Source organism: Mustela erminea, chromosome 4 (assembly GCF_009829155.1).
Source record: "Mustela erminea isolate mMusErm1 chromosome 4, mMusErm1.Pri, whole genome shotgun sequence".
Taxonomy (NCBI): Eukaryota; Metazoa; Chordata; class Mammalia; order Carnivora; family Mustelidae; genus Mustela; species Mustela erminea.
In genome coordinates this window covers 128,011,325-128,039,320 of record NC_045617.1, presented here as the reverse complement: position 1 = coordinate 128,039,320, position 27,996 = coordinate 128,011,325, and the positions used below count along the sequence as shown (strand labels likewise).

The window sequence follows — 27,996 nt, the reverse complement described above, 5'->3', positions numbered from 1 at the left end:
GCGCTCGGGTTTCAGCCCGGCTCCCGGCTGCCGGGGGTGCAGGCGGCCCCAGCAGCTCCGGCTGCGCGTGGGCGGCGCGGGGAGCGGCGGGCCAGGCCACCCCCTCGGCTCGCAGCCTGCCGGGCGTCCGCTCGCCCGGAGGAGGGAGGAAGGCGGCGGCGGTGACCTCGACGTAGACGACCGCGCCGCCCGCGATGGGAAGTGCCTTATAAAGACGCAGCTCGGCGGGGCCCGACCGACTAGTCGCCGCACTTCCCCGCTAGTGTACGCAGAGGTGGGGGGCGGACCCCGGACAGACCCAGGTTACTAAGGACTGCGGCCCTTGACAGCGGCCCACGGACCCCGGCTCTGGACAGACCTGGAACGGACCCCGGCTCCCGGCGGACTCCGGCGGATCCCGGCTCCGGGCAGACGCCGCAGACTCCGGCAGGCTCCCGGGTCCCGAAAGACCTCGGACGGACCCTGACCCCAGAGAGACCCCGGTCCCGGGCAGACCGCAGGCATACGGCGGCGGACGGATCCCGGCCCCGGAGACCTTGGACGCACCCCGACCCGGGAGAGTTCCTGGCCGAATCCCGGCTCCGGGCAGACCTCAGGCAGACCCCGGCCCCGCTGGCGGGCGCGCGGGCGGGGGCCGAGGGCGCCCCCGGAGGCAGGGGCATGCGCGACCCGCGGCATGGCCTCGGCGGTGTTTGAGGGCACTTCGCTCGTGAACATGTTCGTGCGCGGCTGCTGGGTGAACGGCATCCGCAGGCTCATCGTCAGCCGGCGCGGCGACGAGGAGGAGTTCTTCGAGATCCGCACGGAGTGGTCCGACCGCAGCGTGCTCTACCTGCACCGCAGCTTCGCGGACCTCGGCCGCCTGTGGCAGCGCCTCCGCGACGCCTTCCCCGAGGACCGGCCCGAGCTAGCGCGCGCGCCGCTGCGGCAAGGTTCGGGGGGCGCGGGCACCGGGGTGGGGTGGGGAGGGCGCATCGGATGGTGTCTTAGGGGGAGATGTGGTTGCGAGGTCGTTTCACAGTGCAGTGAAGGCAGGAGGGCAAGTTACTGAAGCCGAGATTGCGGCTGTCTCTGTCCCTGGCACGGGACGGGGGACGCTTAGATCCTGCGCCCCCAAATGAAGGGCGCGCAGGTCAGCAGTGGCAGGAGGACGAAAGCCAGCTCGCAGAGTCCTGAGGCCCTCCGGGCGGAAATCAGCAAGACGGGCGCCCCGACTGTCCCCAAGGACGAGTCAGTGACCAGTGACAGTACAGCGGCCAGTTTGGGCCAGTGTCGGGGTGAGCTCCAGCCCGACTCCGGAGTGGCGGCCTCCCTCCCTCCTCACCCTCGGGCGGGCCGGCTGTGACCCCCACCCCACCCGGAAAGCGACAGGAGGGGGCTGGGGAAATGTTTGGGAAGAGTTAACAACAGTGTCCAGTTGGGGTCGCGTCGTGTCTGGCAGCCATCCCCCTCGGAGTGCTCCCCTGGAAGGGGCTGTGCCTCTGATCTTCTCCCGTGACAGAAGAGCCCGAGTACGAGGTGCCACGCAGCCTTCTGTCACTCGTCCGGAGGGGCCTCCCTGCAGCCGACTAAAGAGGAGAGAGCCCAGGTCTCCCCCCCCCCCCCCCCAAGGAGTGGGACCGCATTCGGGTTTGATTAACTGCGGCCTGCCTCCTCCCTGGCCTTGTGACTGCCCTGGCTCCTGGGGATTCGAGTTCTCAGAGAACTGGTGTGGCTTCCCCTTTCCTACGCCCTGGCTGACGCCCATCCCACCGGCCGCACTTTGGAGGCCGGGAGGAGAGGCGGCTGGAAGAGGGAAGGAAGCGCGTGAGAGAGGCTGAAGTTGAGCCCAGAAGGAGGGGCGGGGTGGGCGGGTTCAGAAGGCCCGGGGAGAAGCGGCCCGGGGAGAAGCGGCCTGGGAAGACTGTAGAGCCCTGAACAGTCCTTACCCCGCTCCCACCCCCTCACCACTTGTGACCACCTGCGGCTCTGAGACTAGTCACACTTCACTGAGAGGTCTTCCTTTCCACAATCTTCCAAGCAGACCTGGTGGCACCTGTAGGAGGCACTTCCTGAAGCTGAGGGACCCCAACAAGCCTCCTTAGCTGTTGGATTGCCTGAGGTCTTAAGATAACCTCTACTTCCCCCTGTGGGACCCCCGCCCCAATGTGTGAATTATATAGATAATTAACTCGGTTCTGATGACATCGTTTGGAAGGGCTCCCAAAGCCAGCAAGTTCAAAGGCCCTGAGTGAGATGGCCAGCCTTTCAGCTTCTCTTTGCTCCCCAGAGTCTCACGTTTATTGCCATTCTGGAGATAGCTGAGCGTTATTTCAAGCATGGCAGCAGTTTTCCTTGGATTTGTTATTTGGGTGTGTATATTGTATTTTTTTTTTTTTAACAAAAGAATGTTCAAATCAGGAAAGCTTGCATGAAGGAACGACAGTTTGTTCAGTGACTTACATTTTTGGTGGAACAAGGCGAGCCGTTAACAAATTAGAGCCCCTGAGAGCCGGCCAGTGTACATGCCCTCCCCTGTCCTTGCCAGGTCTCGCTCTGGGCAGGTGGGACAGCTCAGCTGGGACCCCAGGCAGGCAGTCAGGCTGGCACTGGGCTCCTCCCCTGTAACACAGAACCGGTCCTACTTTTTGGAGGAGTGGTGGTGAGGATTAAAATGCATAGTGTAGTGTCTCATAGTAGTAAGCCCTCCATACATGCTAGCTGTTATTGTTACCCTCAGCATCAGCTGTTCCTGGCAAGGGTTGTAGCCAGTGGGGAAGCCCTGGGATCTGGTAGTGAAAAGGACTTGCCGGGAGCAGAAGGGAGGTGGGTGTGAGCCACTGGACCTGCCTTGCACACACCCCGGCTCTGACCCATCTGTCCTTGTGCTAACAGTGCTGGGTCAGTTCTGGGTTCCTGAGATGTAGACATAGAGTGTGTGTCTGAAATGAGAGTGAGACAGGTTTAGGAAGAGGGGGATTACCAGGGGGAAAGGAAGATCTAGAAGGATAGGAGAGCTGCTTAAGTGTCTGAAGGAGGGAGAAATTAGTTCTGGGTGTTAGCCCTGCTGCTGGTGGAGGTGGGGGTGGGGCAGGTGCTTAGGATGGGGACCAGTGATTGGGTGGAAAGGCTTTCTACTGGAACTGCTGGCCCCTTTGTTCAGGGGAGACCCCTCTGAGGGCTGGGCCAGCACCCCCTGGAGGGGAGGAGATGGGGTGACCTTAATTCTTTGTCCTGGTGGTCCTTGATTCTCTGCATGAGGCACGCTGCTACTGCTCTGGGGCACCCCTTTGAGTTTCCGTTGTGCAATCCCAGGGGAAGCCCCTTTCTTTTCTTAGAGTCTATTAAGTCCAGGGAAATTGTTCACTGAATCAAGTACATAATAGTAATATAAGAGAAAATTCTACCTGATTTCCATGCAGATTTGTTATTTGCATAAAAACATTGTCTGGATATACAAACTGTAAGTACAGAAGGCAACGGGATGCGTGTGTTGTATGGGAAATGTCAGGTTTCCTCAGAATCGTTCCCCACCAGATTCCCTTACTGAAATTTATTGAAATGCTTCTGGCTGGATTAGATTTGTGCTCTCAGCTTCTATTAACGAGCCTTGTGAGCAGATCTGGGTTTTAGAGCTCATGCTGGCAGCAAGCAGGTAGCTCTTCTTGGGAATGTCTGATTGAACGCCCTCATGGGGCGTAAAAGCCTTGCCCCCTCACTTGCATTTTTGAGTCTGCATGCAGCTAAAGGGATGTTGAGCCCTTTTCCCTCGCCCCTCAAGTCTTGCCGTGGGGGAGAGTGTTTATGTGGAGAGAATGGGCTTTTCTCTCCCTTTGGCACACACACTGCGGTGTTAGGCTCAGGGACTGTCCATGGCCTTGAATGTTTCACTTTGGTACATGTTGCGTAAAGATACTGCAGGCGCTGCACACGTGGAGGGACCTCCCTCACTCACTTACCTTCCTGGCCTTCTCTTGGGCAGGGCTGACCTCAGGAATTGTCCTGTTTCTGTCCGCTGTCCTTTTTTTCTTAGATCTTGACTTTCCACCTCACCCTCTTCTTCCTCTGGATCTGAGGTACCCACCCATCCTTTCTGGTGCCTTGGCCCAAGGAGATGAAGACCGCTGCTTCCTCTGGATATTATCTCTGGATGACCGAGGGGTTCCTTTTGGTTTTCCTAAACCCCTCACCAGTGGGGCTGAGTCTTGAACCTGAATTCCCTCTGTGTGATACTTATGTGGTTCCGGGTTTCCTGACGTGGTCAGGGTCTCCTGCCTGTTCCATCTCTTACATCTGAGAAGGTTTACATGTTAAAACATAAGCATGCAGAATCTCTGATTGGCTGTTTGGTGCTCTTTGCCCATTTTGCTTTTTTTTTTTTTTTTTTTAATAACACCGATTTCAGGCCTGGTGAAGTCTGAGCCATCCTGGTCACCACTCCAGCAAGAGATTCTATTTTCCAAGTAGTCAGGTGACTTTTGATTCTTGATGACCTTGAAATCAAACATTTTGGTTTCATATTCATTCATGCAGTGAGTATTTGCTGAATGCCTGCTGTGTGCCGGGCATCATTCTAGTGGGTGGAGACACAGCAGTGATCAAAAGAAGACCCAGCAAAAAAAAAAGAATCCTTGCCCTCTTGATTGTCATATTGTGGTTGGGAGAAATCCAACAATAAACAAAGATAAATAAATAATATGGTAGATAGTGATAAATATTCAGAAGGAAGCAAGTAGGCAAGGAAAGCAGCTATGACTTCTAGAGGGAGGAGTTAACTTTCAGATAAGGTTCTCCAGATAGTCTCAAAGGAAGTGACCTTTGAATCCGGGCCAGAAGGAAGGGAGAGGTCAAGCTTCTTGGTCAATACTTGGAGAAGCAAGCCTTCCAGGCAGAGGCAGGAGCAACTGCAAAGGCCCTGAGGCCAGGACTGGTCTGCCTGCATAAGCATAGATAGTCTGGTCTTAGATTTGAGATTCTGAGGACTGGAGTTAGGGCACCCAGGAGAGAACTGGAAAAGGCTAGGTGCAGGTACATTTGCTGAGCTCCCACAGCCCAGACCATGCTCCCAGGCCCTGAGCCTGCCCACTCATTCTCACATGGACTGCAGGGGAGAAGCTCTGTTCCAACTACGGCTGATGCAGAGGAGAAACTGTAGAGCCACCAAGCTTACTTGCCTAGTGGAGGTGGCAGGAAAGAGATCAGACGCCACATGGGGCCCCGGGCAGCAGACCAGAGGCAGCAAGCTCAGCTCTGCCTGGCCTCACAGGGCCCTTGTAGCCTGGTGCTGGCTGAGTGTGGCTCTACCCTTTGCCTCAACACTGCTGCCCACCCCACAGCCCTTGTGTCACTTCACTTTAGAGCATCCTGCCCCTTCGGACTTCGGGGATTTGGAGGTATTCTTTTTGATTCACAGATGTATTTTTTGAAGCTTTTCTAGATCGGTGGTACGTGCACTTTGCCCAGGCCCCAGGGCAGCACGCCGTCCCAGGGCAGTGCCTGCGTGTCCGCCCCCACGTAGCCTGCTCTCCTCTCTCTGCCTTCTGTTTTTTCTCTCTTCCCCAAATGTGCACCCGGGCTTCGTTGCGATTTCCTTTCCCCGCACTCTAGGGCCCTCTCTTTTCTCTGCAAGTGGCTGAATTGGTTCTCGGTCCTGTGATCTCATCCCATCAGATCTCGGACGGTGTCGGGGGCCCCAGGGGACCTGACCTCACCTCTCAGGTAGAGAAGGAGCCAGCCAGAAACTTACACATGGGGTTAGGTGGCTGGCTTCTAGGTCACAGTTACTTTCCGCCGAATTCCCGAGGAGAAACTTGGCCTGCTTCTTGAGCAGACAGCTCCAGGAGCCTCCGGCTGCCGTCGGGCTGGCCCACAGGGACACCGGTCCCCTTCCCTTCTAAAGTCTGGGCCTCATGTGTCTCTGTGGTCTGTCTCTACAGACACTTTTCCAAAAGCTGAAAGATGTTCCTGCGTAACGAAGAGTCAAGGGAAGGGGAGACTGGAATGCCCGTGGAAGTGCAATAATGGGGATTGGATGAGTTTGTCCCTTTTCAGTGAAGCTCAGCCTGGAGTAAGGTGGGATTCAGGCAGGCTGGTAGTGAGAATGAGCCCCACGTGCATTTGCCCTGGGGGGCCTCTCGAGCAGACCCCACAGCCCCCCTCTGCCTTCCTGAGGAGGGAGTGCGTCCAGAACGGTGGCTGGTGTTGCTGATTCTCTCAAATCACTTTTTCTTGGTATTTGTGTTCATTTTTACTTTCTTGGATGACTCTAAGTATCTGCTGGATGTTTTCGGTTGTGATCACTAAACAATGGTCCCCATGTCCGGGAACAGGCCTGAGAAGCTCCCTGGGGCTGCTTGGTGTGCACCCTCTCCTTGAGGGCTGGGTCGAGGGCCTGTGCACCATTCTCTGCCGGCCAGACCGGGCTTCCGTCAGTGATGGTGGCACGGGTGTGTCACGCCCCAGCACAGACCCACATGCAGGATGATGTAATTCTCCAAACAGACACCTCCAGTCTGCTCTCCTCACCCCACCCCCAAATTGAGTCATGACCGTGAACCGAGCCACTTTGGTCCGTGGCTAATTTATACTGGCAAGCTTTCATATTTGTTTTGAGACCAAAACATCTTAATCACCCTTCACTGATATGTAACTTGGAATCAGCAGGAAAACTCTGATGAGCAGTAATTGGACAGAGGCTAGAGGGAGGTGGGAAGGAATCCCACGTGGTGAAAACTTCTACCTAGAGCATGTGAATCCCAGCAGAACCCCATCCTGCTTCCTGAGGGAGAAAATTCCCCACCCAGGCCCCGAAAGAGTGAGGATCCCCCTGGGGACACAGGATCCAGGTGGGAGGGGTCAGGGTCATAATGACTCCCTTGGGGGTATCACAGGGTCCCTGTGGGAGAAGCTCAGGCTGTGTGGTGGAAGGCGGGGGCTTTGGGAGCCCACAGGTGAGGAATCAGAGGCTAGCTCTGTCCCCTGCTCCTCCGCCATGACTTTCGGCAGTCGCTTAGTTACCCAAGCCCCGGATGCCTGATTGATGAAATTGCATGATGGTATCCCAGGAAGGGCTGCTGGAGGGCCCGACAGCCATGGAGTACCCAGAACCGGCTGGACGCTTGAGACCCGAGACCTGCCGGCTGTGGACTCAGGAGCACGGGTCCCTGGAGCTTCCGCCGTCTGCTCCTGGACACGCAGCATCTTCCCCAGGGTGGTCCAGATGAGCGGGGGGTCGGTCCAGGGCCCGCCCTGCTGCTCCTGATGGCATCTGCTTCCTGGGCGGCGACCCCCAACCCCAGGTCCCTAGGAGGCACGGATGGTGCAAGCCCCAGCCCAGGCTAAAGAGAGAGCCCACAAAGGGGGTCACCGCCCTTATGTACCTCAGTGAGAGCCCTGCAGACCAGGCCTGTTGCTTTGCAGATCCAGAAACTAGAATTTGGTGCTTAGCGTGGGTCAGGCTTGGGGACTGTGCTCCAGGGGCAATTTCACCAGGCAGAGATGACTGTAGGATCCTAGGGCGGGTGTATGTATCACTCTAAGAAATGCAGCTGCCAAGTGGGTAGGGTTCTTGTGAGCAGAGCCTACTTGAGAAGCCTTGGCTCCCCAGTGCCCACTGTGGGGTTTACCCTCAATGCCCTTTGTCAGGCCCTGCTTGTTTTAGTCCTCACCCCTCTGGCCTCCTTAGGGCCTCTGCACCTCCTGACCCCACTCAGAGTTCCTCTCCTCCCTCCCTGGGGCCCCTGTATCTGCTCACCTGGAAGGTGAGGGTGTCCCAGCTTGGAGTACTCCTGTCCGACCCTGGTGAGGGTGTCCCAGCTTGGAGTACTTCTGTCCCCCCACCAGGGGACACCCTGCTTTTTGTGGCGGGGTGTTAGCCACATGCCCATTGTGCCCATTGTGATGTTTGCCACATGCCCATTGTCCTGACTAGCAGGAAAGCTCTGGGGAGCCCGGGACCGTCTGTCTTTCCAGCTGCAGTACAGTACTCCCCTGCCATGTGATAGGGTGCCTAGCAGGGATAGTTTAGGAGGAGTGGCTGAATGCGTGCTTCCTGTTTGGGGAACCCAGCAAAGGATGGGGTGTCCTAAATACCTTTGATCCGAAGACAGACTCCCCGAGGGAGTGGCTGCTAAAATGCAGTAAGTGGGAAGTCCAGTAAAGGAATTGTGCTTTTATTGGGAGAGGATAATGAAGAGGGCCAGGGAGGGAGGGACTGGGGAAGGGCACAGTCAAGGCCAGTACCGTGGAGTCCAGCAGTCCTTCTCTCCTGCTGATAAAAACACTTCATTCAAGGGGGCGCCTCCCAGGAGCAGGAAGAAGCAGAAAAAGGAGGACCTCCTCTCAGCCCCTTCTTGGGTCCTCAGGGAGGTGCTGTTTCTTCTCGGCCTCTTTGGTGTCCTCTGATGCTTTCTCTGCCCTGCTTTTCCTTCTTGGAAAGATGCAGGAGAGAATTGCATGCCCAGCGGCTCCCTCCTCTTAACAGCTCGGTGTGAGCATCACCAAAGCGGGCAGCCTCGTGGAAGGTGGGTGGGAGGGTGAACCGTGCCAGGAGGGAGGGGAAACAGGGTTTCTGTCCTTCCCGATATGCTGCACTACCCCACACTCTACATAGAGTAGAGTAAGCACGGGCTCCTCGGGAGTGACGGCCCCTCCTGGGGTGCTTAAGTGTGCACAGAACCGGCTCCCTTATGCTGTCAAGCAGGCCATTTCGAACTCTCCGCTTCTCAAATGTCGGCTGCCTATTTAGAACACAGGTACCTAGGAAATCAGCATTGAAAATTTCCCTGGAAGATTCCACCTATTTTGCTTCTAAAATGGTTATTACACACCACCTTTGAGGAATACCTCTCTCTCTCGCATGCGAGATGACCCGAGCCGTCTGCCTTGCTGTACGGTGTGTTGATGGACATATTTTATTAAATGGAGAAGGAAATCTTTAAACCTAATTTATTATCTGACTCAATTTGAAAGTGTGCTTTACAGAAAATTTCCCTAGGGCTCTGCTATGTGAGTTTCCTCTAAGAGACGTGTTCTTGGGGTAATGGGCACTTCTTAATGTGCTTTGAAAAGGACGTTCTTCCTTAGCAGTTGATCCAAGAGGCACCTTGTCTTGATTTCTGGAATGATGGGAGAAGGCCCCAGAGTCTAGCCATGGAGGAATCCCCGCAGTTACCAGAGGTGTTCATCCCAAAGCCTCCATTTACTGAAAATGTGGGACTTTGGACTCAGAGTTTCTGAGGTTAGGAAACGGCTTTGTTTATGTTTGCCCTCCCTGATAAGTCTTTGTGCTGACTCCAGCGTGTTCATTTTGGATTCCAAGAATAAGTCAGGTGTTTGCGTTTGTATAAAGAAGCTAATCCTAGGGGCGCTTGGGTGACTCAGTCGGTTAAGCGTCTGCCTTCGGCTTAGGTCATGATCCTGGGGTCCTGGGATGGAGCCCTACATTGGGCTCCTTGCTCAGCAGGGAGCCTGCTTCTCCCTTTCCTTCTGCCTGCTGCCCCCCTCTTCTTGCGCTCTCCCTCTCTCTCTCTCTCTGACAAATAAATAAATAAATAATCTTGTAATTTTTTAAAGATTTCGTTTATTTATCAGAGAGTGAGGGAGAGATCACAAGTAGGGGGAGAGGCAGAGACAGAGAGAGAAGCAGGTTCCCCGCTGAGAAAAGAGCCCAGAGGAGAAATAAATAATCTTAAAAGGAAAAAAAAAAAGCTAATTCTGAAAATGACAGAATCACATTTTGGGTTCTCGATTTTCAGTGCTAAACTAGTTTAGAAAAAAAAGGACAAACTGGCTGCTCTAGGCTGGTTTTTGGCCTCCAAATATATTTAAGTTAACAGACTGTAATTTATATATAATCACATTATCAGTCTTTCAGATTCAAATCTTTACTTGCTTTGAGGCTAATCAAATTTACACATTACAAACTGAGTACAGTGAAACTTTACAAATGGAGATTATATTAGTGACTATGCTTTATCAGAAATTAAAAAGATTTCCAGGGTCTGTGAATTGTGCGAGTCTACTACTAACAACTAAAGTGTGCTAGTGGACCCTCCTCCCTTCTGTCCTTACCAGGCGAAACCTGGTTGGTTCCACAGAGTGCTAGCACCCCCTGCTGGCTACTTCTAGGGTGACAGTCTTATAACCAGTAGATGCTTGACAAGTTTTTCTGACCAACCGTGCAAAATCGCAACCATTTGCCCGATTTCCATCACAGATAGGAAAACGGAGTCAGACAAGATCCCCACAGAATCCTTGTTCCATCCAAAATATTTGGAACATAAAAGCTAGAAGTATTTAGATTACTGTGTTTAAGCCTATTTTTAAAAATAAGTTTTAAAATTGCTGTTTGCTGTAAACAATTCCTATTCGGAGAAGCTTTATCAGCCATTAAACACCAAAGCTGTTGGGTCACAAAGGAAAACTACAGCGGATAGGCTAGAAGGAAACTCCAGTGCATATAATCTGTTTGGGGTAACAGTCCTTCATGGACTCTGTTCTTGCCACCTGCCCGTGAAAGTAATGCAATGTTCCACAACTTCACCTTTTAGCCCTGTCACATTTTGAGAATTTATAATAATTTTGGTCTCACGGTAGGTGTCTGAATTTCCCATCCATCATGAAACCAGAAAGTCTGAAGAAAGGAACCCCTGTGTGTATGAAATTCTAAAATGATGATTTGGTTCATATTTGCATTATGGCCGTTTGGGGCTTGTTTTTCTTAAAAATACTTTCCTAACACATTTACGGTAGCCCTCATTTGATGGGAAGCACTTTTAAAACAACTGAGAAGGGTGATGTCCAGGGCCCCGGAGGGAAGGGAAAGTCTGGGCTGCAGGGAGGCGCTTGGAGAGTGGTGACTCCTTCATGCCATGCCTGTATTTGGGGTGTTGGGGGACTTGCTATGCTCTGAGCTCTGGTTGGTGGTGGTAGCTGCTGTTAAGCAGGTTTCACAGTGTTCAGCTGGATCCATTGTTTCCTCAATCCCTCTGCCTTTGATTAGCTGAGGCCTCTGCTGGGGTCACCCGGGAAGCCAGGATGGAGAAGCAAATGGGCAGCCACCTGTCATTAATGTTCGTGGAGCGAGGGATTCCAGCATCTTCCTTTGCCCGGTTAAGTTTCCAGAGCCTCCTTTTGTTTGGAGGCATGTTTACATTTACAAGGAGATCCATCTGGCTGCTGTTGAGGATCATAAAGACGGGAAGCAGTCTGGCTCTGCGCACGTCCACACATAAACTCAGACTGGCATGACTCATGACTCATGTGATGCCGCGCGACTGTCAGGCCTGCGACCTCAAGCTAGGTGACAGCAGGTTCTGGTGTGGTGCTGACCGAGTGTGGTGCTGTGAAGCATGAATTAGGGTGATGAGCCTATGGGGCAAGATGGAGCGCACCCACAGAAGACCATTGACGCTTGACTTCCGTGCTCTCTTCTGTAACTTCAGTCGACCAACAGCCAGTAAACATCAAGTCCCCTTCATGCGTCAGGCCCTGTGATGATAACAGTGAGAGGAAGAGGCACCTGCTCCCCTTAGCTTTGCACATGGGGATCTTGGGGAGACCCATAGGTCTAGGAGCAGTCACAGGACTGAGTGGTGAATACTGCAGAGGTCAGGAAAGTTCTCTGGGAGCCAAGAGGCAGCTCGGGTTCCATCTTCAGATGTGGGGAAGGCTTCTCAGAACAGAAGGTGTGCGCCCACGCCTTAAGGGATGGGTGGGACATTCCCTCCTGTGAGCCTGGGGGTGGGGGGGGGTGGGGGGAGGCCGGGGGGATTGTGTCTGGGTAGCGTGGACCTTTGAGATTAGCAGGAGAGTATGGGGAGTTGCAAGGCACAGAGCTGTAAGGTGGGCTGGGGTTGATCAGGGAACGTATTGCTTGCCTTTTTCTACTTCATTCTGTAAAACAACACTCTACCAGGAAGATAGGGCTGCTGGATAAAATACAGAACACCAAGTTGAGCTTGAATTTCAGATAAGCAGCAAATAATTTTTTTTAGTGTAATCTGTCCATACTACTGCATTATGCACTGTTTATCTGAAATTCATATTTAACTAGGTGGCCTTTGTTTTATTTGCTAAATCAGGCCATCCTAAAAAGAAGATCACTATAGAGCAGAATGTATTTATCCTACTATACATATAACTTTGCAGCTATTAACTCAACCGTGGGCTGAACATTAATTAAATCAAAGATGTAACCCAAAATGTGTCATTGAGGCAAAAATGCACGAATTATAAACCCTTATACTGACTTAAGATTGTTAAGTTGTGAAGTGTATCCTATGATTTGGGTATACGTACGCTGCGTGCATTGACCATATGAGAGGCTAACCTTCCTACAAATGCATGTACAGAATATAAAATAATAAAACTACTGTGTCATAGATGTGAGTGATTTAAAACTCATATTCTAGAGGTAACAAAAGTTGAACTTTAATAATAATAGTTTTATTCATCCTAGAATGAAGAAGGATTTGGTGGGGACGATTAATTTAATTGTCCTCTCTTAAAAAAAATTTTCCAGAGGATTTTGCAGACTCCCGGTAGCAAACAGAAGATGAAAGCATTTTGGTGCAAAGAGCAAAACAATGTGTGTGTGTGTGTGTGTGTGTGTGTGTGTGTGTTGCCAAGTAAGGAATTCAGGGCTGGGGAAGAAGCATCCTGAGATTCTGGTACTATTTTCTTTCTTCTTTCGGCTTCCCAGAACGTGCAGGGGGTGTGGTGGGACCTGGTAACCCGAGAAGAGGGGAGAAGGTAGAGAAAGCCCAGTCCCTTTCTCCGGTGACTGCTGGGGTGTGTGCCTGGGCCCTGTGGACAGAGAGGCCCCAGGTGGCCCGCAGCCCAGCCAGCCCCCTTGGGCTCCAGCCACCTGAGCAGCTGCTGACTGGCCCCTGGGCCTGCGGGGCTGAGGGGGTGGGCAGGTCCAGACAGCCCCTCTGACACCTGAGGTGGCCTGTGCTTTAGGATGTTGAGGGAACCTTGCTTAGAAGTTGGCCGTGACGCAGGTTGCTTGAACTGTATGTTTAATCATTTAGTTTAGGAAATTAACTTGATGACTTGTTGTTTCCGTTGATGAATTGCCTGAAGACCAAGCCTTTCTCCTGCAAAACCAAACCAAACCAGAACTGAAAACCTTAGATGCAGCATCTGGTAATAGTTCTGGGATGATCCCAGTGCTTGGTCTGGCCTTGGCTCCCAGGGACCATCCTGCTGGGCCACACGAAGTATGGCAAAGAGGCCCGTGTCCTTGGGAATGTCATTGCCGCGTCCCCAGGAGTCCAGTGTGTAGAAACTGAAATGAGGAGACTCAGTCTGTTTCCTGCTCACGGGGAGGCTGAAGCACACCCAGGTCTCCAGGCTGCCCGCCGTCATAGTTTACAGACTAAAGTCTCTACTTCCCGAAAGTCACTCAGGACCCTGTTACATGTAACGAGGGTAGATGTTCAGATTCTGAAAAAGTGCTGTGAGCCATACCCACTTTGCTTTTTTTTTCTGGGTAAAGATCTGACTTTTCCCCTTCCAAACCCAGCATGTAAATGACTTGTCTGAGTATGGACTCCATTTCCATAGGCTCTTGAGGTCAGTGGAGGCCAGGCGAGCCAGCCCTTCCACTGCGTGGGTGGGGCAGGTTCTGGGCCACCCCCCGCCCCCAGCAGCAGCCACCACCTGCCTGGGGCTGAGTGGTCCCCAGCCAAGCTTTGGTCTTGTCATGAGGCTGGCCCTGACTGTCCCACAGAGGGGACTTTGATCCCTGGCTTACACCTACGTTTCCCACTCATTCCAATGTCCCCCGCCTGCCAGACTTCTCCTTTCGGGGAAGGGCATCATCTCCCCCAGCACACATGGAAATCATTCATTGGGTCATTGAAACTTAAAATGAGGTTGAGAGCACTGCTTTCAGAGTCAGGCTCCGTAAGTACTCCCAGACGTCTTTGGCGGAGGGGGCACATTGGGCAGTGGCTTCCTTGTCATGGGGTTGTCTGTTGTTCTGTATTTAATCTAGGAGCACATTTCCAGCCTGTTTTGTTTTTGGTTTTGGGTTTTTTGGGGTTTTGGGTTTTTTTGTTTGGTTTGGTTTGGGTTTTGGTTTTTTTGACTTTAGGCATTTCTGTCTCAATTCTGTCTGAATGTCTGTCTCAATTCTAGGCCTGGTTGCCATCAGGGACGCCCGCGATATAGAGACCAGGCTTAACGAGGTGGAGAAGTTGCTGAAGGCCATCCTCAGCATGCCCTGCAAAGTGAGTATGACCTGCGGGGCTGGCGGGGGCGGGGAGGTCAGGACACATCCTGTCCGCTTCCAGACAACCGATGCCCTCACCCACATAGCTGGTTGCTCCCTCCCTGGATGGTTCAGGCCACGGGGAGAGGCGGACAAAACCAGGGGAAAGGAAGACTTCTGTGGGCTCGTGCAGCTCCGTGGTTTTCTCCTTGGTAAGAAGTGAGAGTCAAGGGCCATGGAGGCGCTGAGTAGAAGAGACATGGTCCCTCCACTGCCATGGTCTTTGCTTTCTTGCCTCCACTCAGAAGCCCACTGGTCTTGCAGAGGGTGTTTTGGAAGAGGGTGTATGAGAGCAAGGAGAGTGTTAGCATCCACATTGGCAGATGGCCTTTAAATGAAGGGGGCAAGCTTCGTGTACTTGGGACCCACTTGACTACCACAGGGTCCATTTCCTCCTCTGCGAATGGGGAAAGTCAACACACCATTTATCATAAGGGGAAGGGACACGTTTGCGAAATCCGGCACGTACCAAGCGCTCAGAAAATCTCTCCATTGCTTCCATTCACCCCATCCCCACTGTCCCTGGAGCCTTGCATTTTTGCCACATGGGGCCATTCGTAAGTGAAAGGTGGGCCTTGACTACAGCCTCATCAGTGTGGTCCGTCCCGCCAAGCATCTGGAAGGTACAGGGGCGTCAGCCTCACAAGAGGCCACCTCTAGGGAGGACTCAAGTTTGGTCATTAACGCACTTACCCCAGTATTCCAGGTCAGAAGTTGTGCTCACCTTCTTTGAAAGATCTCCTCTGGACCAGGTGTTAAAAAACGACAACGTACATAAAATTCAACCCAGCTTTCAGAGTCCAGTGAAAATATCAGGTAAGAGCTGCAGGGAAGGCATGGGGAGGCCGGGTCCTGCTGTGGAAGGCCGTGGTTCTTGGGAAGCCTTTCCAGTTCACCGGGTAAACCTTCTACCCTTGGGATCCAAAAAGATGATCCAAAGAGTAATAAAGTGGGCGGAGGCTGTTACCTGATTTTCATGGAACAGTGTTTTCCACCTGTCGACCTGCAGTTTACACTTCTCCCATTTCCAAAAGGAGTAACTCGGTATATCAGTTGGAACTTTCTTAGGAAACAGGGTCATGATGAACACATTAATGGGGCACTGGGAAGTGAATGACGTCAATCAGGAGTCTAGCAGCTGATGTAAGATTGTTCACATAATATGGCAGTGGATTGGGTTTTAGGGCATCCAGGACAGAAAGGGGAGCACACGGTTTAGATGTCACTAACGTTGACACCGGACCATACCTTCTAGCCCCGAAGAGGCCAATGTCAGCAGCAGTAAAAGCGAATGCTGGCTGGGAGGAGCTGCCGGCCGGCTCCCCTGGGGGGTGGATGAAAGGTGGGGGGAGCTGGAACTTAGCCCTGTTTGGTAGCTTTCTGCATCTGGGCTGCCCATGTTGTTAGAACACTAGACTTTCGTATTTGCAGTACTGTTTTGGTGAAGGCTGCTGAGGGGCATTTTGTGGGGAAAAGAGCTCCGTCCCAGAGTCCCGGACATGGGGCTCCCCCAGGCAATGGACAGTCAGCTTGGTTAGGCCCAAGAGATGGCATGACCCCACATGACTGGGGTCGTGTGGGAGTGTGGTGGGCGGAAAGGGCGGAAAGGCAGCTACAAGAGGAGATAGGGTTTGGCTCAAGGGGAGATCCTGCAGAAGGTGCTGGTCTGTTGGAAGAAGGGAAGGAGGGATTCTGCATTTAGCATTCTATTTCCAGAGGGAGCATGGGCGGGAGGGACACCCCGGAAGCTGGTGAAGAGCAGTCAGGAGACAAAAGTGCATCGGAGCCCAGAGCTGTCTCCTAAGAAGGCACTGGGGGTTCACGGTGATAGGGAGACAGAGGACCAATCGGGATGGTGGTGGTGGGTGTCTTTAGCAGGAAAAGTGTCCTTACAGAGCTATGTGCTGTAGCAGGGGTGAGATTCTTAACCATGTGTGGGGGACGGGTGGAGAGGGTGGGCAAGTTCAGGGGACCCAAAGGGAAAGCGCGTTAGCATGTGACTGGGTGTGCGGGATGGCTGGCAGGCCTGGGCTTGCTGGGGTCTGCTGCTTTTGATGTCCGTCCAGCATGGCTTCCTGTGTGTTGTTAGGAAGAAGAGCAGGGTGTTTGGGTATCCCTCCTTAGCTGGCACCTAGTATCCAGAACCTTCTTCACAGGAGAAATGGCAGTCATTTATCCCGGTTGGGTGTCTATGGACCCCAGTCTTGGAGGGCACAGTGAAGGCTCCGGGATGCTTGTCACTCATGGTGGCTTTTATGCGCTGTCACTGGAGCACAGTCAAGTCTCTGTTCTTTTGTCCTGAGCAGAAGAGTCCCAGCACGGGTGTCACTGTTTTGCTTTATTTCTGGTTTGAGCCAATAGGAGAGCAAAGAGTAGCAGAACTCTTCAGGGCCCTGTGCTGGTAGCAGGCGCAGAACACTTGCTTCCGGTTGACCCCGGCTACGCGGAATTGTGTCTGATTAATTCTGGAGTGCAGCCACCTGGAAACACTCCCAGCCCTCTGTCTACCGTCCTGTTTTTACTTGTGACAGGGCTAAACACATGACATGCCCCATGTTCATCCTGAAGGGCTGGAAATAATGAGGTGAAATTTATCGGGGATAATTGTAGCCTCCCATGTGAGGCTTTAGCTACACTCTCTGGGTCTTCTGTGAGGACTGAGGACAGGTTTTCGGTCCCAGGGACATTGCAGCGGGTGCAAATAAGCACAGGGATTTGAGTTCGGCACAGGACACTTTGTAGCAACGGGAACTCCATCCAGCAATGGAGTCTGTAAATATCTATTCCAAGTCTGTTCCGAGAGCCTAGTGGCTCCCTGCAGAGGCCAGGGCAGCCTGTCAGAGGCATCCTCCCCAGGGTCGGCAGCTGGGAGAGGCGTCTCCCACCCTTGAAGAGCTAAGATTCTGTCTCCTGGGGCCTTCATGAACCTCCTTATCCGCTTCGATCGATTGGGCACCAAGTCTGAGGCTTCTCCCCTGGAAGCGTCCCAACCTCCCCATCTCTGCTCCGGGACTAGGCGGCCCTCACTCTGTCTGAGGGAGGGCTTCTCACCATCAGTGTATACATATGCAGACAATAACGGGGTGCACCCCCGGAGTGTGAGATATACTTTCGTTACTTACTGAGTGAGTTAAGAAATATATTAAGACAATGGACTATGGTAAATTAAAAAATACTTTTCAATGAAACCTTTATTTACAGTAGCACTGGTATGCCTTTGAAGAACTAGTCTACACGTGGGCAAGCCATGTTCTTCAGGCTTGTTCTCCTATGTGGGTGTTTGTGGATTCGAGTCCCCCCAGACTTGAAGCTTCAGAATCTGGGCAGTATGACCCCTCCACCCCAACCCGGGCATATCCACAGGTCTCTCTCTCTCTCTCTCTCTGTCTCTCTCAGCCTCCCCCCTGCCCCAGGACAGACCCTGAATACTGAGGTTGGTCATCCTAGACCTCTGACTTCCTGGGCTCATTCATTTTCTCACAACCTTACACTCATGATAAAGGCCAAGTGCCCTAGTCATTCCAGAAGGCCAGAGTCTGGTTCACACTAGCTTTTTGATGCCGTCGCCATGGAACCCTTTGCTCCAGACCCTCGGCCTCCCCTTGGTGGGGCTTCGCTGTGCTGTGGGCTCCCATCTTCCCTCCGTTCCCATAAACCCTGCCCGTCCATCCTGTCCTGCTAAATTCCACTCGCTCCTGAAAATGCCCCTGCCTGCTGCAGCTCACCCCACCCTTCCTCCTACTTTCCTCTCCGATTTCTTAATGCCTGCAGCTACTGTTGATGTGGCACGTAGGGAGGTGGCAGCATGGGCGACAGGGGCTGACCTAGGCTTCCCGCGGGCTTTTCGTTATCTCCAGGCGTGCGCAGGGGCTGTGAGTGCGCAGCCGCGGAGACTGCTGAGCGCCTGGGCTCCGCTAGATGGCGCCAGGCGCTAGCCACATCCTGGGGCCGCTGCAAGGCCTTGGGAGACCCTGTGACCTCCTGCGGGAGGCTTTGGGCCATCCTTAAACATTCTTCCTCCCGTGTGAATCTAAATGTTTATGGAATCAGAAAAACTTAAATAGAGTTTTCTACATGGTGGCTGGGTCCGTGCTTAGCAGGAAGCCTAAAGCGCCACTGTGATTTGCCTACTTGGACTAATCTATGTAAGCCACAAAAATATAATTATTCAGGCTTGGGGGCGGGGGGTGGGTTGGAAATGAATTCTAATTTCGTATTTCATTAACCAGGCAGCTGTACCATCTCAACCTTAATTTTCACCGTACGAGGTTCATCCAGTTGGTGAATTAATAAAAAGGCCATGCTTTGGATTTTGTTTGATTGCTGGACTGCACTGAAAATATAATGGGAGAGAGGATTTGCATGGAGGGAAGCTGCGCTGTGAATGCTTTTGGAGCTGAGCTAATGGCTGCATTAAAAAAAGAACGTAGGAATTACTGAGCTGAAGGAAGGATGGCCTATGGGGCAGAGGAAAGCATGGCAACAGCTAAAAAAAAATAGGAAAATCATGACCCAGTACACACCACAGTCGTACAGTTGACCCCTGAACAGCACAGGTGTTAGGGACTCTGACCCCCTGCACAGTTGAAAATCCGTATAACTTTGATTCCCCCAAAACTGTTGACCGCAAGCCTTGCTAATAATATTAACAGTTGATTAATGTGTACTTTGTATGTTGTATGTATTAAGTATTCTTACACAAGTAAGCTAGAGAAAAGATGTTATTAAGAAACCTAAAGAAGAGAAAATACATTTATGGTACTATAGTGTACTTAAAACACACACACACATACACACACACACACAGAGTGGACCTAGGCAGTTCAAACCTGTGTTGTTCAAGGCCAACTGTAATTGTTGCAGGAAAGGTCCACTGGTAAGATGAGTGGGGAAAAGTTGGAGAGAAACAGATTCTGCACAGTATCAGTGCATCGCCCCAAGATATATATTGACTGCAAAGAGAAAGAGTGAACCTGGCAGAAACTTCTTATGCAAGTGATGCTGATGTTGACATCACACCCCCTAACAGGATGCAGGGGGTGGGGGGAGAGGGGAGCACAGGGTCACTCTACAGGATTCCTGCTGGGAACACTCCACGTCAGTCAGAGCTCAAAAGCTCCAGACAAATTGAGGGACCATCGATAAAATAACGCACCAGCCCCTCTCAAAGTGTTACTTTCATAGGAGATGTGGAGAGACGGAGGAACCTTCAGAGGCTGCACAAAACAAGGAAACAGCAATGCAAGGATCCCCAACAAAGGATCCAGGGTTGGGTCTATAACAGAAGACAGGGACATTGGTGGAAAAGCCTGTACATTCCAGTAAGGGAGGTGTCTGGTTAAGTCCACCAGCTTTGATCATTGCACCATAGCTACAGGAAACGTTAACATCAGGAGAAACTGGTGAGGGCTACATGAGAACACTATGCTGTTTCTGTAACTTTCCTATAATTCAAAATTAGCTCAAAAGATAAAAGTTAAGAAATGGCAAAGCATAACTCTTCATGTGAAAAAAAAAGAATGCAGGAAAGTAGCTTGAAAGGGAACTGTTTCATGGAATCAGTCGTGTATGGGATGAAAGTAATGACACTGGCCAGTGATTTTTGCAACAGGGACTAAGCTGACTTCTAAGACATTCACATTCTATGTGTGTTTGGAGACAGGCTTCAGATGTGAGCGCTGTTCTGTAATCATAACATTTTCTCTGGTTCGGTTTAATTGCATGACACAACAGCTATGAAGACATTTGCAGTAATGGCAGTCATCACTACCATTTGCCCGGCCCGCAGTATTTGTTAGATTCTTTACAAATACCATCTCATTTTAAGTACTCCTGTGCTTTGGGGATGGGTATGCCCATTTTATAGATGAAGGAAGTGAGCAAGCAGTAGCCTGCTCCCCTACGCATGAGTAGCAGAACTGGAGATCATAGCTTGCCTTGCACACCATGAAACCCCATGACTGTGTACAGAGGTTTCTTTGCAGGTGGAGTTAAAACAGTTACAAATCTGTTTTGGGGGGCTGGTAAGGACTCCATTTCTTAGAGATCCAAATTTCACATTTAAGAGAGATGAGGAAGTTTGAAAGTTCCTCTGTGAGGTAACTCTTTATTACCGTCAGAAATGTTTTGTTGCACGGACATTTGTTTTCCCTTGTAGGATTTTCCCCTCCAAACTCCCTTAGCAAAGGGGTGGCGGAAAGGGCTGGAGGCTGAGGTTGGATATGTTTCTGAAACAGACATATTTGAGTCAGAGTTAGTCAAAAGCAATAAAGAGAGGGGTTCTGTGCTGCTGTATGTTTTGATTGGAGAGGCCAGGGCATCTTAATCTTTCTTGTTACAATGTAGTCATCTTCAGAATCTGTTCACTCCGACTTGGGTATACATCTTCCCACCTGTAGAAATGTCGTTGATCCCAGAGGTTCCAAGTACTGACTTTTCATCAGGTCTTGGTGTTCCTTCTCATGACTTCAGGCTCTGCAACCTTGTCTTTGCGCAGGGAGGGTGGGTGCAATTCAACCTGGAGGGGTGGGGTGGGCAGGGAAGAGCCATGCGCTGATGTCACCCAGAGTGTTACTGACGGGACTGGTATTTCAAAAGACCAGAGAACCATGAGCTGTCACTTCTGCAGAAAGTCAAGTGGAGATGGTAGCAATTACTTGGCAAATCTGACTGATGAAGCATCGTTTTATTCCTGTGAGGCTGAGGAGGAAACCTTCTCTATTTCTTTGTTTGTTTTTGTGTAGTTTTCCTAATTCTCTTCACATGGAAAGAAATTCAAAGAACTACCTTTTCCAGGTATCTGGAAAGAGTAAAAATAAATAGAAAGTTACAATTATACTTGTGAGAAAAGAAAATCCATGCATGGGAATAAAAACAAATCTAAATTATGATGAGATGAAGGAAAAAATTTAAAGAAAACAATCTCCCAAACAGTGGTGACAGGTGCCTAGGGAGACTGTGGACAGGTGAAGGATGTGTTTGTTACCTGTGCTGGGCCAGTAGGAGAGATGAGCTATTTCAAGTTGTGTGTTTCTGTGTGTGAGCCTCTGAATGGGAAGATGATAATCCTTTGGATTTGAAAATGCCCCAGAAATTCAGAGTCAGTTTTTTTAAAGATGAGCTAAGGAGAGGACCTGATTTGAGAGACAGACAAGGGCGGTGAACAGGGCCCTTCCCTGACTAAGAGCTAAGGTTCCCTAACCAGCTTCCCAGAGGGCTGGAGAACTCCCAACACCGAGGAGGACTAGTAATGGACACCAGATCAATTCTTGGAGCATTTTACAGAAACACATTCCCTGGGGAAATGTAAATAAAAGCTACACCAGATAGGAGAAGTCAGTCAAGACACACTGACTCCTTATACTTAAATGGACGAGATGGCGTGATGGAATCCGGTAACTCATGAGAGTTTAGAGTTGAAGGGATCCTTGGAGACCATCCACTACTATGCTGAAATTCCCCAGTTGAGGATACTGAGTCCCAAGACCGTGGACCTCTGGTGTCCGGGCTCCCAGTCCGGGGCTGTGTCCCCTGCCACACATCCAGACATGCCTGTCCTCTCCTCTCCCAGTGTGGGGTAAACACTAGACTTCCATCCTCAGAAGCTCACTGCCTAAGGCCAATGTAGACTACTTTGTTTGCCTTTTTAACTACCAAAATTTATGCGTACAGATTAAAAAAAGAGAGATCAATTTGTTTACAGAATTATATAAAGTAAAAAGGTGAAGTTGCCCATTTGGTGTAAAATGCATACTGATCTCAGCTGACCCTCACAGCAACTCAGGGCAGTGGACAGTGTCATCCGCGTCTCAGGCACAGGGAAGATCGGGTACCTGTGCAGAGCCTCACGGCGGCAATGTGTGATGGACCCAGACCCAAACCCAAGCCGATAGACGTGAGCTCAGTACTCTCTCTATGCCAGCTTTAAACCAATAGGGAGGGCTTTTGGGGAGGGTGCTGGTAAAATTCAGAGCATTTCCTGGAGCCTCTTGGCTTATACAGGGTCCTCAGATGTGGTTTCTGTGGAGGTTGGCATTAGCTCCTGAATCTGTTGGTAGGACTCCAGAATGGGCCTCTGGAGTGTAGAGCATTCTCTTGGAGTGTGGGGGAGAATTTAGGGCTGTAGATGGAGGGGGAAGTAGAGAGATTGGTATAAGCCCAAAACTTCAAAATCTGGCCCATCCTGCATATTTACTTCATTGCTTTCATTTTTCAGAAATCATGAGGTCCAATGGATTTTGCTTAGCAAATACGGAAACCATTGTTATTGACCACAGTATACCAAACGGAAAAGACCAGCACCTGGGTGTGGATCCAACAGAGCACTTGTAAGTAGACTGATTTGGATATAGTTTTATAGAAGGGATCCCTGACCTGTCAGCCTGTCAGCTGGTGCCAGAAGCCAGAGTTCACGGCCCAAACAGAGCTCTAGAGGAAGCAGATGTGGCCGGAGATACTGAGCCATCCTGCCTGCATTTGGACACTTTTTTGAAGTGTTTGACTTTTCTAGAGGACAGTGAGAGCTTGCTTCATAAACCTTGAGGGGAAGAAGTTCCTTTGGCCAAGGGGCTGGCTGAAAGGGGGCATTAAGGAGAAGTGGCCGGACTTCAGGGTCTGGTCTGTGCTGGGCCCTGAGGAACTACGGCGGCCATAAGCCTCCCTGCTCCAAGGGCCTGGTCCCCTGGGATGGGGAGAAGTGTCCCCTGCATGGTGTCACCTCACAGGGCTGGAGATTCTCCAGACTCTGAGGTGGCTTCCGTAGAGCTCACAGGCTGAAACCTGGCGCCGCTGGGCCTGCTCTGAGGGGAAGGAGGGTGTGTCTGATTAGTGAAGGCAGGACAGCCAAAGACACCACAGCCTTCTTTGTCCCTCCTTCTCTAATAAGAATGTTTAACCGTGATAAACGCACTGGGAAAGCCCGACACCTGGCGTCCCTGAGAGGCATAGCCTCCTTCATCCCTCGTGCACTTCCGGGTCATGTCCTTGGGCGTCTTCAGGAGGCAGCTTGAGGGGACATCACAGCTTGGCTTCTATTGACTTTCCAGGCCAACCCCACAGCTGCTGCTGGTTATGTGAGCCTCAGGAAGTTATTTAACCTCTCCTGGCTTCTCTTCTCCGAGTGGGGCCCCTGAGGCTCTCCCGGGGTCATTGTAAAGATCTCAGGTGGTAAATGGGAACCCCCTGGCCCAGGAGCCCCCGCAGACTCTGAGCACCCAGCGCAAGGCGCGCTGGGTGCTCAGAGTCTCCCTGGGGGCCCATGAGCAGCACAAGCCGGGGTCGGGGGCCTTGGAATCTCATATCCGGCCTCACCCACTGAGCTGCCAGTAAACACGCACTAGGACGGACCACCCCAGCCGCCGACAGCAGAGCAGAGCACAAGCCCCGGGTGTCTCTGAGCTCCTGCTGCAGGCAGCCGGGGCCTTTTCTGCTGGAGCCTTGCTCTGTGACCGAGCACAGGGGGAGCCACGTCAGGCCCATGGAACCAGCTCCGGCCGGCAGCTCCCACTTTCTCAGTTTCAAAGATGTCTCTTGGGTCAATGGCACAAGGTTCCCTCACCATGGAGATGTCATGAAATGCTTGTGTAAGAGGATATGCTGCTAAGGCTGCTGGGGGTGGCCCTTCCCTGACAGGTCCTTGTCCCTTTGCATGCCTTGCTGTGACACCACGTGGCTTCGTACCCACTGTGCGTGTCTATAGCTCATTCATTCATGAGCTGGGGGCCCTCCATGATCACAGGGCTGGCACCGAGGGGGCACGAGATTGCTCTACGTGAAGTGGGTGACCAGAAGGAGAGGCCCTGGAGCGTCATGGGAGGAGCTTCTGCGGAGGGGCTGTCTTGGTGGACGAGGGGCAGGTGGAGACCCTCCTTAGTCAGTAATAGGGTCCCAGCTCTGGCAGCAGTTTCTCCCGGGAGACCTTTTCTGTTGTCGGGAGTCCTAAGAGGCCAACCCGCACTTGGCGAGACTGAACAAGTAAGTTGAACTATGAATAGTTTTGCCGAGGAGAGAAGCTCACAGAGAGAAAGCAAGGGTGGTAACATGACCCCACAGCTCTGCATGGACAGGGATGACACACCCTTAAAATGGGGCCCCTGGGCTCCAGGATGCCTGGCTGAAGGAAACCGAGTAAGAAAAGCCTCGATGATCCCAGAAAGACTTAACAAAGAAACGTCTGCTTCCGAGTGGCTCAGGGGAGCATTTAGAGGGAATTCCTGAGGCGGGCTTGCCAGGGTTTTCTCTGGGTGTCTGATGTAGGGCAGTGCACTGACAGTCTGCCGCTGGCTGTCTCTCAGGAGCAGTCTGTTTTAACACTCCCCAGGGCTGTCAGGCAGGTGATGGGGGTTGACGATGGGGACAGGAGGTCACAGATCTATGTCGTTGGAGAACAAGGCTTTGCCCCCCTGCCACAGCCATCCTCCGTGGTACCTGAGGGTGACTGTTTGGCCTCCACACTGTGAATTCAGTGCTGTCAAGCCTGCCATTAGAACTTGTGCTGTGATGCCAAGAGGGCAGTCTTCATGCTTCTGGGGCAGGAATGTTCCAGAACCCAGGCACGGACCCTGTGCTCAGGGAATGGGGCTGTGAGTCAGCAGGCCAGCGGGACCTCTGGTGGTCATCCTGGTTGGCTGGAGTGGTTACGGGGTTCCTAGAAATCCACCCAGGGCTGAGGCAAGCCCCCCATTCTGTCCTCACAGGTTAGGAGCAAAGGTATTTGCCAGGCCAGCTGAGGGTCATCGGGGATGACGAGGCCGCTGGACTCAGGCCGGTGACTCATTTTCCACAGCGTCCCAGCTTCCCCTCCCTCCCTGGGTTTTTAGGGTCATGTGATGAGGGCCGGAGATATAGGAAACCGGCCCTGTTCCTCCCCAAGCTGAGCCTTTCCCTGCATCCAAGAGTCGTCTTTTAATTCATTCCGCTGTTGGTTTCCGGGAAGAGTCCGCATCCTGGAAAAAATTCGAGGAGCTGGTCTTACCTCCATGAGATCTATCGCCCCGGAGGCTGCGAACACTTGTGTCGGAGCCTCGATCTCCTTCTCCGCAGCCACAAGCTACCCAGGCAGGCAGTGCGGGGAGGAGGAAGCGGCCCCGAGCCCTGCCCTGCCCCTGCAGCGGATGCGGGGAGGCCCCGCACATCGCCACACAACACCCCTCACTGGGGAGGCGGAGGCCTTTTCTCACTGATTCAGAGCCTCCTCCTCCACTTTTAACTTAACGCTTGGACTGAGAGGAAGTAAGCTCCATTCTGAATTAGGAGGATGCTGGGAGGGGCGCTCTGCGGGCAGGGTCTGGGCCTTTCCACTGCCCCCTGTGCGGCTCCCGTGTCCTGGGCTCAGTTCATGTTCTTCCCGGTGCCTCCCAACCCTTCCAGGCAGAGTGGAGCTCCTACAACCGTACTCGCTAGTGATCCTTCCAGTGCCAGGAATCAGCGCGGGGACACGCTGTACGCTGTGGGTTCCTTCCGCGGGCCGCTTGCTCCTGGGAGAGCAGGGAGGGAGCGCGCCTCCGCCCGCCTCTGCCCTGCCCCCTCTTTGTTGAGGAAAATGGAAAAGCACAAACAGCATCTCTGGCCCTTCCTGGGGAGAATGTCCTTCAGGGAACGGTTTCTCTGTTTGAAAAATCTGGAGGTTGTCCCCCCACCCCCACCCCCCAGCTTAGGAGGCCGTGTCTGGGTTAGGCAGGGAGTGGAAATGGTTTCAACTCATGGGGGAATCCGTATCCGGATGGCATTAGTCACCTTATGTGCGGAGTACATATTCTTCCCCAGCTCTTCCTGCCTGCCCTCCCCCATGTAAACCCCCACACTGAATACACGGCCCCTCTAGAAGGAGCCCTCCCTCCAGGACCTCCCCAGCCCCCCACCCAGATCCTCTCTGGGCCGCTGATCTCGCGCCCCTAAGTCAGCAGCACCATGTGGCTCGGATGTGGTTAGGTTGTGAGCTTGTGGCCGCAGTGGCTTTTCCCACTCATCTGTGCTCTTTGTCTGTGGGGCCCCGCACCGGGGGGGGGGGGGGGGGGGGGGGGCCTCCCTTTCCCACAGACTGGCTCTCTTTCTTGCTTCCTGCCATGTCCCCAGAGCCTGACACAGAGCAAACCCTGGACAGAGAAAAAGAATCCCTCTGTGAATGAGTGAGTGAATGAATGTCTTAGTAAACCCTGGGTCATGAATGCGGAGAGCAGCGTCGAAGCCAGGAACCGCCAGAGCTGTCAGGGACTTTAGAGAAGGGTCCATTTCACCTCATTAATTTGTCGCCATGGTCCTTGTCACTCTTCCTGACCTGCATTGAGAAGGCCGTGCCCCGTGGTCCGATGAGCGGATGCCTCATGAGGAGCCTTAGGGAAAGCCCTTCCCTGGTGTTTGGTACTGACCCCTAAGCGCCCTCCTGCCAATGACCTTCTGCCCTTTCTTTCTCCACTTCAGTGGGCGTGGGGGTGGGGGTCAATGAACCAGCCCCAGCCCTTACCTCTGAACTTTCCTTTTCAGGTTTGAGAATGGTGGTGAATTTACCTCAGAGCTGGAAGATGGTGATGACCCAGCAGCTTATGTCACCAACCTGTCCTATTACCACCTGGTCCCCTTCGAGACGGACATTTTAGACTGAGTCTCTCGTGAGGCACACCTCCCCCCACCCTCGACTGGTGGTTCTGTCCCAGCTGCCCCAGGCCTGGGTCAGGGGGTGTCTCTACGGTGACAGTGCCCTGGAGGCCTGGGCCCATGGAGCAGCAGGGCTTTCCAGAGGGCCATCCCCACGGTCTCCCGCAAGCAGGATCCAGGTCCCCGGAGCCCCGCGCAGCCTGCTGCTTCTCTGCTCACCACCACCAGCCTGTCTCCACCTGCCTGGGACTCGCTCCCCATCCGTGTGTGGGAGAGCCACAAGTGCCTGCAGGACATGTGGACACCAGGGCGGACACACAGGGCCTGGCAGTTCCCTCGTTTCCCTGTGACTGCTTCCTGGGGAAGAGCCTGTGCCCTGGTGCAGTGTACCCCATGGCCGCCTGGCCACCGCTCACTCCCCACCATTCCCTCACACGACAGGAGCACAACATGGCCTGTGAGGTGGTGAGGAGTCACCACAGTCTGGACGACATGGGCAGGGAGTGTTGGGTAATCCAGGATTTCCCTGGGAACCAGGAGGTGTGGCTTTCATTTTCCTTTTTCATCTTCTTTGTGGAAACTGTGGGTCTGGTGTCAGCCAGTGGGGTTCCTTATAGAAGGTTCTTTTGGGAATGGTGAGTGTTGGCTACAGAGATAGGGAAATCACTGCCCATCAGGTCCCCGTGAGCAAGGACTGAGAAGTACTGATTCCCCTCCAGAGAACAGAGTTCCTGCCTGGCCTGCCAGCATCTCTAATGCCCCTCAGCGTGGGGTAGCCCTGCCGTAAGCACTCCAGGACGTAAGCACCCCAGGCTGTAGAAGGTTCACCTCTCCTGCTGTTTACCAAGCTCTCAGTGATGTCATTGCCATATTCACCTGCAAGGGGGGGGGGGGGATCAACAGGAAAGCACCGAGTCCCCCTTTGCCCCTTGGGGAGGGAGGAAGGCAGGCCTGCGTTCTGTGTGCTGATCTCCTCATGGTGTCTACTAACGACCAACATTTGCTAATGTAAATAATAGTAAATTATTGAGAATCCTAATTCTTTTACACAGTCTGTTTTTTAATCTATTTTAATTAAATAAAGTGTATTACTCTACTCCAGGATTTAAGATGTCTGGTGTCTAAAGGTACGGCTCTTTCTGTTCCAG

The 27,996-nt window shown here is 52.5% G+C and overlaps 1 protein-coding gene across 1 annotated transcript; it reads left to right on the top strand.

Moving 5' to 3' along the window:
• Window positions 1–17: 17 nt before the first annotated feature.
• Window positions 18–27,957, top strand: PXDC1 (PX domain containing 1). The gene is made up of 5 exons (XM_032340987.1): window positions 18–932; window positions 14,125–14,216; window positions 14,956–15,073; window positions 22,473–22,584; window positions 26,738–27,957. Exons 1-5 carry the CDS (start codon window positions 677–679, stop codon window positions 26,853–26,855), a joined length of 696 nt encoding a protein of 231 aa, XP_032196878.1. The 5' UTR covers window positions 18–676; the 3' UTR covers window positions 26,856–27,957.
• Window positions 27,958–27,996: the final 39 nt, after the last annotated feature.